This window comes from Pleurodeles waltl, chromosome 2_2 (genome assembly GCF_031143425.1).
Source record: "Pleurodeles waltl isolate 20211129_DDA chromosome 2_2, aPleWal1.hap1.20221129, whole genome shotgun sequence".
NCBI lineage: Eukaryota > Metazoa > Chordata > Amphibia > Caudata > Salamandridae > Pleurodeles > Pleurodeles waltl.
In genome coordinates this window covers 869,223,040-869,236,447 of record NC_090439.1, presented here as the reverse complement: position 1 = coordinate 869,236,447, position 13,408 = coordinate 869,223,040, and the positions used below count along the sequence as shown (strand labels likewise).

Sequence of the window (13,408 nt, the reverse complement as noted above, 5' to 3'; positions counted from 1 at the left end):
ACATACAACTAAAACAACATATATACAGTGAAATATGGGGGTAACATGCCAGGCAAGATGGTACTTTCCTACAGTCAGCACATGCACTTTCACACTGGTCAGCAGTCGTAAAGTTCACAGAGTCCTAAGGCCAACTGAGCAAAAATCCAGACAAAATGGAGGCAAACAGGCAAAACGTTTGGGGGAAGACCACCCTAAGGTTGACAGGTCTAACATCGCAGTATGTTTCCAGGGGTAAACATGTTGTCCTTAACAGGAGCACAATCTTGAAATTACTGGGGTCAGCGGCGAGCACCAGACATTTTGAACGCATAGCCTTGGAATCAGTAGAGTTTAGGGATAATCCAGCCCCAAGGAGTGGCAACATTACCTTCACTACCTGGAATTCACCAGACTTCGCCAATCTTCCCTGGCAACTGAATGATACATTTTCTATGTGGGGAATTGAGCTGGCACCAGTATTTCTCCCTCGCTACCCCAGTCCACTGCTGCCAGATGTTAGTATCCCAAATAAAGTACTGGGGCCCAGATTTAGGAAGGCCTAGCGCCTCCTTGCGCCAGATTAGCATCATTTTTTATGACGCTAATGTGGCTCAACAAGGCCAAATTTGCTGCATCAGATGTACAAAGTGGCGCAATGTATGCATTGCGCCACTTTGTAACCCCTTGCGCCACATTATGCCTGCGCCAGGCATAATGTATGCAAGGGGGATGTTCCCCCATTGGGGGACTGCAAAAATATCACAGTGGAATCTGAGGTTCCACTGCACCATTTTTAGTGGCTATTTTTAACACCTGCACAGAGCAGGTGTTAAAAGGGGCACACCATTATTCTTAATGGGCCCCTATGTACTTTGCAGTGATAGCGGCAACATTTTTGGTGCTAATCCTGCAATGTACTACAATAGCGTAAAAAATTATGATGCTATTGTCACAACCTGCACCATGGTGCTCCGTATGTTAAATACGGTGCACACATGGTGGCGTAAAGTGGGCGCTAAGGGGCGCAAGGAAAGTGGCGGCGCATGTAATGCAGCTCCACTTTTCTTAAATTTCGGCCTGGGTTTACTGAGAGGATCAGTTGGCTCAGATTTTTGTAGGAACCCATCAATGTCTTTAAAAGTTATAAGAAGGCATAATGAGGGCCAACACTGAGAAGTTATCTCAGAAACATGGCAAGCAGAAAGTGACGTTATGAGCACAAGCGTTCCCCAACTCTTCACACGTACATGATGCCATGATAGTGCCCCACCCTGGCAACTCCAGTGGAAACTTGATAGGTAGGGGGATGCTGGGCCTGGATTATAGCTGGAGAGCCTGATCTAGACATTAATAACGGCTCAAACCAGTCCTCATTGAAGCCCGAAACTCATGGGATCCAGAAAGCTGACAGCTGCCTCACCTGCAACAGTGGCAATGCAACATCACCCCTATTGTCAATGAATTATGATATAGCATCTGATGGAGACAACAAAAGTAGCAACACTCCAAAATTCTTGATTTTGGTACGGAATGCTTCAAGAATAAAAGTGAAAATTGAGAACAAGATATGGTCAAACTTTGTGAGTTCCTTAATATTATGTTTCCAGGAAACATGGACTGTGTCCTCCACACATATCAAAGGCTTCAACACGTTTGACTTACCTGCAATCCCTTCTACATCTGGCCACCTGGGCTGGGGGATTGGTTGGCAATTTATATCTCGACTCTGGTCAACGCCAAGCCCTTCGCATATGTGGCTGGTACACCATTTTATCAGGCCCTTGGCCTGGAATTTGGGTCAAGTTATCTGCTGGGCATCATGAACTTTTATGAAAACATTCCTATAGCAGACAAAGGCTGTGTACTGTCAAAGTTAGATCTCGATTTGGACTCACCCAGCCCAAGAAGTGGTAGCAAGCTGAATTTAATGCTCGCCTTTGTTCTTTTTTCCTCAAGGACGTTTGTGGTTCAACTGACGCTGAAGGAAATGCTCTAACTCATTTCTCTGGCAATGTATTTGGGGATAAAATTAATCATTTGTTGATGAAATTTAATATGTGCTTTGCTAATGAGTATAGCACCATGAATGGTTCATTCCCAAGGACCTTCGCAGGAGGGATTTGCGGTCAGGCATTGATTATATTTTAGCATCAGCAAATTTAGTATCCAATGCAGGGAAACACCGTCTACATAATCTTGCTCTTAGTGATCGCCTCCCTCAAAGCCCTGTTTTGGATATTGTTAATTGGCTGAATCCAATGTGTTCCCTTATGAAAATCACCAGAATTACTGTGCAAGGGAAAAAAGAGGCACACATCAAGTGAGAACATGTCAACACTTATACCTTTTTATCCCAACTGGTCAAGGGCAATCACACCCTGTTTGAGGTCTGCCTAGATGCTGAGGCTAGTATAAAACAAGCCTTCCACGCTATTTCAGAGGCAGTTGCAAGGTCGCTATGTAGAGATATCTGATGGCCCCGGTAAGAATAGGGGCTAGTTTGATGCTGTATGCTCTAGGTCGCTTAAAGAGCTGCTGATCTCACTCCAGAAGCAGCCCATATCGGTTGCTGATTTTGCTCCCTATAAGAAGGCTTATAAAATGGTGATTAAAGTGAGGAAAGACAACCTTCGATTAAAAGCCTGGGGGGGATCTGCAGGAAGTTGCCTCCAAGAAGGACAAGAAGGCCTTCTGGAACATTATTAGCTAATCATTTCTCAATTGTGTAGAACCAGTGATTTAATTTGCTATTACTGGCCATGAGCGTGCCACTTTCTTTGGGGAGATCTATTCTACCAGTGATATCATAGGCTTTGATGGCGATCCCTTGACCCCAGAAAAGGAATGCTTTCTTCCAAAGTATTGGCCCTTGCTGTAAGAGGTGCTAGAGGCTATTAGGATCAGCCCTAGTGGCAAGGCCCCGGGCCCGGATGGAGTGCCTCTAGATCTCTTCAAGAGTAACCTAGACTTGTGGGCACCCTTGGTAACCAAAGTCCTCAGAGCTGTTAGCTCCTCTACCAAGATACTGCCATGGTTCAACTCAGTAATTGTTCCATTTAAAAAAAAAAAGGTAATCATGAGGACCCCAGCTGCTACTGTTGAACCTCTCTCTGGGACTCTGCTGTGAAGATTCTGAGTTGTGTCTTACTCTCCAGCCTGGAGGCTTGGGCTAGGACAAGTGGTACTCTATCAGACATCCAGTATGGGTTCCCTAAAGGGCTTTGGATGGAAGACCAGTGCCTTAATCTCTGCCTCCTCCTAGAGAAATATACTATTGCAAATGGAGGGGAGGGGGAACTGCACTTAGGTTTCATGAACCTGTCCAGTGCCTTTGACAGCGTCTCACGTTCTACACTGTGCAGTATCATAGAAGATCTGGAGTTTGACAGATCTATTATTAATATTATCGGAGAACTCTATTGTGGCTCTAGTGCTGTTGTAATGTTTGGGCTAGGGGGTAAGTGCTTCAAGAGCCTTAGCGTGCACAGGGGCGTCAGGCAACGATGGCCCTCCACATTAACGATGAGGAGAGGGAGCTTTTAGCTAGGTGTGGTGATGAACCCCAGATTGGGGAATGCCTAATACCGGCGTTATTGTATGCCAATGCTGCCCTCATTGTGGGCTGCACACCTGCTGCGCTTCAACAGCTCCTGGATGCCTTTGTATCCTTTATGGAAGGGCTTGACATGAGGATTAACATTAGTAAATCCTCCACAAAGTCCTGCGGATACAGGAAGGCCCTGAAATCTGCCTTTTTGCTTCATGCTACTCCTGTCAAACACTTGGACAACTTAGCTATTTAGGTGTCAAGTTTAACTTCAGGGGATCCTGGCAGCCATAGCTGGAAATTAGGAACAATCAACTGGCATGGTGCAATAACGCTGCATTTTCCTTTTTGGCTAAATTAGGTAAAAGATCACTCGCCCGTATGCTGGTGATATATCGGGCAAAATGTTTAGGCATAGCAATATGAGACAGGAATCTGGGGCACACAGGGGGCTCCCCTTCTACTGGTAAGAGAAAACAAAGTCACACGTAGCGTACTTGCCCTTTCATCGTTCATCTCCTCCTTTATTACCCACAGGGAACAAGGACTTCTACATATTGAAGATGTCGTCACATCCCGCCCAATGATTTAATAGCGTAGGGTCTGGGCTAATGAGATCTGCCTCATTAATTGATTGCTAATTGAGGATTAACTGACCCGTTTCCGAGGATTAGAGATTCCATCGCTGAGGGAAACTAAGGACTGCTATGGCTCTGAGTAGGCAGGATTTGTTCATAGACCCTCAACGATCTTTGCCGATGCTGGATAAAAAAAAACACTTAGAGTCATGTGTTATACCTATTGGGAGGAAGAGAGGTGGGTAAGGGTATCAGTACTCCCTACTGTGGATTAATTTATGCAAATCACCCCGCCCAGGGACATACAGCCATTTTTGCTGAATAACACATCACACTATCAGCATTTTATTATTCTTAGGTTCGTACTGTGTCTTTTTCAAAGATTAGTCACCTTCCCTCAAGGCAATGACTGGTCACATGACCTGCCACCTGCACAGACCACTTTAGATGTCACATTGTTCTGCATGTTTTATTCCCAATTTAAGTCTTTGGTATTAAAACCCACATTGGTCAAGTACTCCCTCTGCCATTCCACTGATGCACCGCACTTTCTTCAATCAGCTGCCTCTCTGGATATTATGTTTACACTTTACACTTTCTTGAAGTTGGTGTTAAGGGCAAAGAGATTGCTTGAGTAGCTTAATAATATAGTGCCGCTCCTCCGTATGTTTGATTTAACATGCTATGCATGAGAATCGGACATTTTGATAGTGGAGTGAGGTACCATGTTAATAGCAAACCTAATATAATGACGGGATATCCTGCTGCCCAAGATCACGCTTACACTGCATGAAGCAAAAAACATTGCCTTGAATATACCTTTCTGATTCACCGTCATGTTTTGGAAACTTGCTGGTAGGCCTTCCAACTGATAATATTTTATGTACTAATTTGGCAACAGTATTTTATTTGCTAGATAAGTGTATTATTTATTGATGGATTGTTTAGATGCACTGGTACTATGTCTTCATGTCCTGTCCTATGTTATAGTATTATACTTTTGCAGCCTATTTTAATATGACCAAATAAAGTGAACTGAGCTATTAACTAATTTACACACTGTTAAAATTTCCATTGCTTACCTTGGGTTGGAATATCATCCGGGTATATTGTGTTTTGCTGTTAAATTCCATTTACACACTCCAGTGCAAAGAAGGATTAAAACGGAAATTCAAGATGGCGATGCTGTTATAAAGACAATAAACCTTATCCTGCATGGTCTTGGAAGCAAATTCTAAATACCAGCATGACCACATCACCATTGTACAATAATGTTGTTTTATTTATTTGTTAGAAACTGGAGATCAAACATTGGTCTTAGACTTCCCTGTAAGTACCTCTAGTAACACCCTTTTCCAATGCCTTTGAAACTCTTTAACATTTTGAGGTAATAAAATCAGGTCTGTCCTTTATTTCGGTGAAGGAGGAGTGCAGAAGAATTATAGCTCAATATGTTTTGAGGTCTCAGTTAGAACACATTAAGAAATAGCCTTTTAATTTTTTCTACAACCTGTAACAAAGCACTTCAAGGGAAAATGTGTTAGAGGTAACTTGCTACCATAAGAATAGCGTTATAACATAATAAATAATTTAGTCTACATTCTGTTTATGGTTTTGTCACAAAATTGGAGAATCGTTCTCCAAGTGGTTTTATTGACAAAAGGTATCACACACCATTATAAATTCATATATGATACAGCGGTACATATTCTTAAACTTTACAAATGTCCTTGGTCCTGATAACGTTCTGTGATTTTGCATAGGTCACAATGATTTGTTCCCCTTGTAGTCAACTTTAAATACATTCAGAAGTTGTTTTGCCATTTTGATTGTCTTCATCGTCCTAAAGCACTGAGGTGTTGTTCAAACACAGAACAGCCTTTACAATACTGTGGGGTACTAGATCACACTAGCATCAGTCACTGTCTTTGGCCCAAGTAGTTACGTGTTTTGGTACAGTCCATAGTATCTTCATTTTACACGATTTTCTAGGGCTTCCATCCGCTTTGTTATCTCTTCTAGTAATGGTAGGTTAAGAAGAATAGACAGACTTGTGTACCCTTAGTTATTATTTCAACAAAAATCTTAAATTTAGTGAACTGGCTGCAAACCTGTGAATGTCAAAATTCATACATTTTCGTAACTGTTTTGCCGCTGATTAAACATTGACCATACTTAGAATAATCTACTAACAACAACAAAGTAGTAATTCCAATCCAGAAACAAAAAGAACGGGTAAAGAAGAAAATGAGGACCTAGAAATTGCGACTCTCTGAGGTAGTATTCTACAAGGAAATCTGTCATTTTGATAAATATCCATAATTAAGAAAGTCAGTCTGATGAAATCAGGCTGCTGAAACTTCATTATGGAAATATGCCAAAATGACTAAATACATACACACAAAATATTTTTTTGTGTAAAATGTATATATTTGAATGAAAAGGAGGGAAATAAGGAGGGGGCACCACAAAGGGTAGACAGAGAAAGGAGTTAAAATAGAGGGGGGAGAAAGGACATAGGGGAACTCTTCCCCCATTAAAAATGGGGGTAAGGGAGGGAACTCCCCCTTTCAACAGATAAACGAGAAAAACAAACACAAAGAAACAAATGTTTCTTCAAGAATGTTGTTGTCCAGATTGGATTAATCAATTGGGTGAAAACCATTCTGGAAGAAAAAACAATAAAGGATCCAAATAAATTTATCAGAGCTATTTTCTTAATGTCTATTTTTTATGTAAGACACATTTAACCTTCTACAATGGATCCATTGCTGACTGTTCCTCTTATCACAGCAGGAGTAACATCTAGACAATCACTATCTGCCCTCCATTGATGGTGTTGCACTTAAAACTTCTACTGATCAGGGCAATGCCATATAATCTGAGATCAGCTCAAACCTGCATTGGTTTAGGCTCAGTCTTACAACTAACACAAAGCTGTCACACCTTGCACCTCCAAGGACATTACAAAAATCTAAAAACTACTGTGGTATGTCAAGAGCAATACATAAACTCAAATAGCTTCTTACTTAATATACAAATTGTAGCAGATCTGTCACCAGGGTAGAAATATCAGAGATTGTTCTCTTATCTATTAACCACTTGCAAGGGCTGCCCCTTCAAGGTTTCAGAAGACATCCTAACTCCATCACAGTTTAAAGAGTTTGGGACCTATTAGTTCCTCCCATAACACGACGTGTCAATGACTCCACTGTTTCCAGTTGATTTAAATGTATATATTCACACTACTGATTAAAGAAGCCTACACTTAACTTATCTGTGTATTCCAAATGTCCCCTTGTAGTCACATTCTATATATAGGATAGAATCAACATGAATAGAAGTAAAACTGAAGTGAAACACATACAGTGGAGATAAGAAGATAAGCACTGTAACACGCTAGGAAAACTGAGAGGTAAACCCAACCCAGGACCTGAAGGATACCAAAAGTATACCAAACGTATTAGGGTAAATTTCAGTGAAGCCCCCTAATTCATAGGCATCATCGTGACAGTAACCATTACCATATTTACTCTTGAAACCGGAGTGATAATGGAAATGACAATAAATTAAAATAAATGGAGGAATAAACAACATATCTTATCTGTCAGGTTCATGGTTGCCACCCGGGGACGCTGTGGATGAAGCCCCGGCAGCTTACTACTCCAAAGGGTGACGCTCGCTCCGACTCCCTCCCCAGCCGTGGATGGTAACCGGATGGGGTGTGTCAGAAGATAAATGGTCTGCCGCCCAGCACGTCATATTCAATTATTTTCTTTCACCCTCAGGCCCGTCCTGTTAAGGCCCTCCTCATTATATACAGTTAGCCACCTCCTATTGAGGCAGGCCACCCTGCTCAGCATATGACTCTTTAGTGCATGAACTTAGGGATCCTAGGCCCTGACAAATGCCCCAGACCGTCTTCGTCTATAGTTAGCGGGCAGAAACATGTTGGCCAGTGATTTATCAGTGACTCTTTGAGTCATTTTTCTCTAGAAGCATTCCGCTGTGTTTTTAATCTCACCAACAATCACTGCCAATAAAGGTGTAATGTTACACAGGAGATTGATTAGGTGATTTTAGACTCTATGTAGTACAACTGGATCACGATTTTATCCAGATAAACTTTATCTCCGCACTCCCTCCAAGTTCTTTTAACGAGGAGGTTGAGTCCGTCGAGGTAGTACTATCCTACCTGTATGGAGGTAGGTGGTCATATGATGAAGCATCACACTATATAGTGTGTGAGACCACCTAATCTGTAAGGAGAAATTCCCCTCAGCCTTTTCTGATAACCACATTCAGCACACATATAGGTCTTGAAGTCCGGATACAGACGGTCTAGTACAATTAATTTTATTTTGTACCTACATGAAACCCTTTTCACTTTGTGTTATTTGTTGTGTGCCCAGGGGAGGCAGTAGTGGGTCTTAAATTCTTCTCCCCTTCTCTCTCGTTGTGTTAAGACCATAATGGATGGCTGCACTTTAATTACAAAAATGGCATTCCACTTCCTTTACTAAATCTGTACAACCAAAGATCCTACTCTAATTAATCACCTAAACATGTAATCTTAGGCCAACTTCATCACCAAAATGTCTTCTTTATGCTTTGCCAGCTCAAATACACCCTTGCATATATATCCAAGAACCTGTCCATAGAAAGCATTGTTGGTTGCCTAAACCACTTCAAGCTGGAATTTCGGTATGACTACCTTCTGTCTTCCAAAATACCAATTCAATTGGATCCAGAGTGTTCAAATTGCAGCTGTAAAGTGATTACTAAACTAAAAAAACTTGATATTTTTCCTATCTAAAGACCCTTCCCTGACTTCCTCTCCGCCATGCGAGGATTCAACTGAAAATCCTTTACCTCACTTACCATTTCAGTAAAAATATCCCACACACTCCGGATCAAAATATTTGTACATCCAATGTCTACTTTTCTTTTTAGCCCCCACCCAAAAGAGATGCATAAGAGATGGTTGTTCTCACATTATAATAGGTTTCTTCTTCACATAATAATTTATTTTACACTCTAGAACTTGAGAAATGGCGGAAATATTATATAACAGTTACCTCATATACATCTGAAGCATCTTCATAGATGAATACATCACATATAAAGGCCATGCTTGATCTTCTCAATACAAAATAGTTATTTTCTTGAATCTGATATTATACTGTGCAGACTCTCTGAGATGGGCTATCCACTTAGATTGCTGAAGCAGTAAATTAAATCTGGCCTGTAGCAGTATCTGCCAAAATACATCCATCTCCTTGCACCTCTGAGAACTACACTGGCTCCCAGTCAACAAGCGCATCACATACAAACTCCTGATCCACACCTACAAAGCACTACACAACATAGTACCGGTATACCCCAACCACTGCCTCTCCTTCTACTTACCCAACAGACGTCTCCGTTCGGCCCAGCTCGCCTTTGCAGCCGTTTCCATGATCCGGAAAGGTACAGCAGGAGAAAGTTCCTTCTCCTACCTCGCAGCCCGGACATGGAACTCGCTACCTTTCAAGCTCAGGCATACCACATCACTGAAGCAGTCCAGGAAGGACCTCAAAACCTGGCTCTTCGATTGAGCAGCATGCCCACAAACAGCACCTTGTGACCCTACAAGTGATTAGCCAAGCTTTAAAAATCACTGATTGATTGACTGATTGAGGTGTGGAAATATATATAATTCCCCACTAGTGAACTTTAATTTGATGACACCCAAAACCTTTGTTGTTTCTTGCTGCGTTGTCTGTTTTATTATTTCCCCACTTATTCACTTCACTATGCCAATATTAATATAGTATGACTTGAATTTTATGTTGATGTTTATGTATGGTCTTATCAATTTGATTTATTCTTCTGTGAAGATATCATTGAAGTCAGAAATTTTATTTTATGTTTCTATCCTATGTGGTGCTCTGATTGACATCCTAGCGATTTGATTTTGTCTGCTAATGGATCCAAAGAAGCCATTGTGGGTATGCTATTTATGAAGCGGGAGGTGAAACCAATATTATGAAAACAAATTATTCATTACTTTTTTACATATTGGCACACTTCTACCATTTATATGTACTGCAAATTCCCAGTGTTACTATTACCAAATGTAATGCTACTCAGTATACTCCCTTGAAAGAGTGGTGGTTAAGCTGCTATGCTATGCCTTACTGTGTGTTGACACAGAAATGTGATTGCATCCCCTTAGGCAGACATTAAAAGTTGTCTTCCGTTTTAAAACCATGGATGTTGGGGTTGCTTCTGATCTTGTATAGAAGAGTTTTAAGGGTGAGGCATGAACTGACAAACCCGATGGGAGCTTATTTGGATTCAGAAGTAGAGGGGGAAGACTACCTATTTATGACAATAGAGGTTGCAAGGGTATATAGACAGCCGTGAAGCAAATCTTGTCATTTATGGACATGTTTAGGGACAACCATTTGACCTTTTCACCCTCAGAAGCCACAGCGGAGCTTCCTCACTCTCACATTTTACTTTAGTGAAATACGTGCAGCCTCTTGTCTAAGTAAAATGCTAACAGCCTAAGGGGCATATGTAAGAAAAGTGGCGCTGCGTCCAATGCAGTGCCACTTTTCTAGCGCCCCCCCCCTACCGCCACCATGTGTGTGCCGTATTTAATATAGGCGCACCATGGCACAGGGTAGGGGCAATAGCGTCAACATTTTTTACGCTATTGATATACTTTGCAGGACTAGTGTCAAAAATGTTGACGCTAGTCCTGCAAAGTACATGTAGGCCCATTTTAATAAATCGTGTGCCTCCTTTTAACGCCAGGGCAGTACAGGCGTTAATAAATGTCGTTAAAAATGGCTCAGTGGAATCTCTTAGACTCCACTGAGCCATTTTTGCGGTGCCCCTAACGGGGAACGCCCCCTTTCCATACATTATGCACAGCACATGCATAATGTGGTGCAAAGGGTCACAAAGTGTTGCAATGCACGCTTTGCAGCACTTTGTAAATATGGCGCAGTGAGTTTTGAAGCCTAACACCACATTATTATTTAAAAAATGACACTAATGTGGCGCTAGAGCTTCTTAAATCTGGGCCTCAATGAATTACCCGAAGCGTAGAAAAGAACATCAGTGCAGTCATCGATGACACTGGTCATCTTCAATTCAGAGTCTGAGATTCACATACTTTTAAGTCCTATGAAACACAAACTAGCAGAGACACCACTCTTGAACCTTTGAAATCTGTCCTGCAGACCGCAGCCTGTCTTATCACCAACCAGTTGAACCTTGACGTCTTGATCTCATCACCCTCCTTGACAATATCATGTTTCAGCAATCATTGAGCTGTTATTTACAAAGCTAGTTACATAATCAACAAGACTTTAGCAAATAAAGTTCCGTGTAGAATATCTGTTCTTTTTCTCTATAGAAAATACAGCAAAACAAAGGTAGGGATTTTTATGAATAAAATAAAAAAGAAGCAAATATACAACAATAGAGAAAAAGGTGACGTATTTTGATTAAAAACCCGCCAAAAATGAATGATGTTCTTCTGAGAGTTATTCCTCAAAGGTATTAAAAGATGGTAAACAGTTGCGGTGGTTCAAATTCGATGCAAATTGAACGTGTTTTTTTCTGAGAATGCATGGACTAAATATCTAACTCATTTATGAAGTAATGCAGTTTTGGTCTCTTATTCTCTGGATCATACTCAGTAGATATGAATCGTTTAAGATTAATGACACGTGTAAAGAAAACTATTTTGCCTATTAAAATTAATAGGGCAGCAGGGCATGATAACTTACGATGTGCCTCGCTGAGACAGAATTTTGATTAATGTGTGGACCAACTTGCTCCATTTTGTTCTGGGTACCTGTTGTTATTATACCAGACAGTTGGCATGGAGTGATGGTCAAGCCATTTACAAGCAAGGCTATTGGAGCAAGTCATCAAATTGCTGGAATTACTGGCTAATTTCAGTCTTGGATTGATAGGTAGAGTGTATGCAAACGTAGTTCTTACTCATCTTAAGAATAAGTCATTTGAAATGGAATTAATCAATTTTCAACAGGAAGGGTCCTGTCACAAATATAGACAGGTGAAGCACTGCTTCGCCCTCTGGACTGGCATTCACACGTCTGTAGAGCAAGGTAATCGATTGTGCTCCTGCTTCGCTGACTTTTGGGTGATGGCTTTTGACCTTGTGGACTCAGATGTGCTCTGGGAAAGGCTCAGAAGTATGGGTAATTCAAATGAGTTATTGTCAATAATAAATAAATGGAAACAAGTAGAGGTAAATTGCTTGGGGGCCTAACAGTGGATTGTGATAATGAACTGGTTGAAGTCCAGCTTGGCACCAGGCCAGGTTGGACTTTCTTTATCTGCTTTGCTAGAGGCATTAGGTAAAAGTAATTTGTTCCCATACTACTCCACCCAAGGATGGGTGCTATCTTTCTATTATGTCTGCTATATGCAGATGACCTAGTTCTCCTGGACTACACCTCGGTGGCCTGCAAAGAAAACTTAAACTGCTCCACATTTATTGGGAGTACAATCTCACAATTAATGTGGATAAGACAAAAGTGTTATTTTTTGGATTCAAGACTTATTGCAAAGGGTTCTGATCATTGTAGGCACTTTGACTCGAACAGCCCTATCAATTCTGGGGTATATTGTTTCATTTAAGATTAAAGTGTAAATGCCATATAAATATTACTAAATTGCATCTAATGTATGTGTTGGGAAAATTATACAAATTTCTCTGCTTTTATGATTGGCGATCAATCTTCTCATTACTCAAAGCTTATGAAACAAAAATAATACAGCTAGCATTACAAGGAGTTTGTCTGTTAGCATTAGATGTGAATTTTGACGGGCTGTTTTAGGGGTTTTGTGTTATAGTAATTATTAGAATTCCCTGAAATGCTATTAATAAAAGCATTATACCTGGAGTGGAGGCTTACACCCATGAGATGATTTTAGCTCACTCTTGATTGAATAGATATACCACATAATAAAGGATAGAACTCAAGGAAAATTATCAGACGTTTGATGGAAAGCACTTCAATCAAGAGAATCAAAGCTGTTGAAGGTGTTCACCAAAGATGTAACACAGATGACTGTGCTGTTTGCTAAAAGGAAGATTTAGATTGTGTGAAGATGATGGTTGTTAAATATGCTTTAGAAAATATGGGATTACTTTTGAGTAAGAAAGGTACAGAATATCTAGCACGTAAACCAAGTGCGAACTTATCTGAAGATTATTTGGGAGAGGATGAAGTGTTCCAATATTTGGACAAACTCAATGATAAACATCTAT

General features: G+C 40.8%; 1 protein-coding gene across 6 annotated transcripts in view; it reads right to left on the bottom strand.

Annotated features, from left to right (window-relative positions):
• Positions 1-5,713: 5,713 nt before the first annotated feature.
• The window catches only part of MATN2 (matrilin 2), a 508,152-nt gene continuing 500,457 nt past the window's right edge, over positions 5,714-13,408 (bottom strand). For 4 of the 6 annotated variants that reach the window (XM_069220521.1, XM_069220525.1, XM_069220526.1 and 1 more), the window contains one exon: positions 5,936-6,130. In XM_069220521.1, the coding sequence (XP_069076622.1) occupies positions 6,079-6,130 (52 nt within the window). In that variant the 3' untranslated portion in view covers positions 5,936-6,078. Of the gene's footprint in view, positions 6,131-13,408 lie in introns of all 6 variants that reach the window. The other 2 variants (XM_069220527.1, XM_069220524.1) reach the window with 1 other exon arrangement.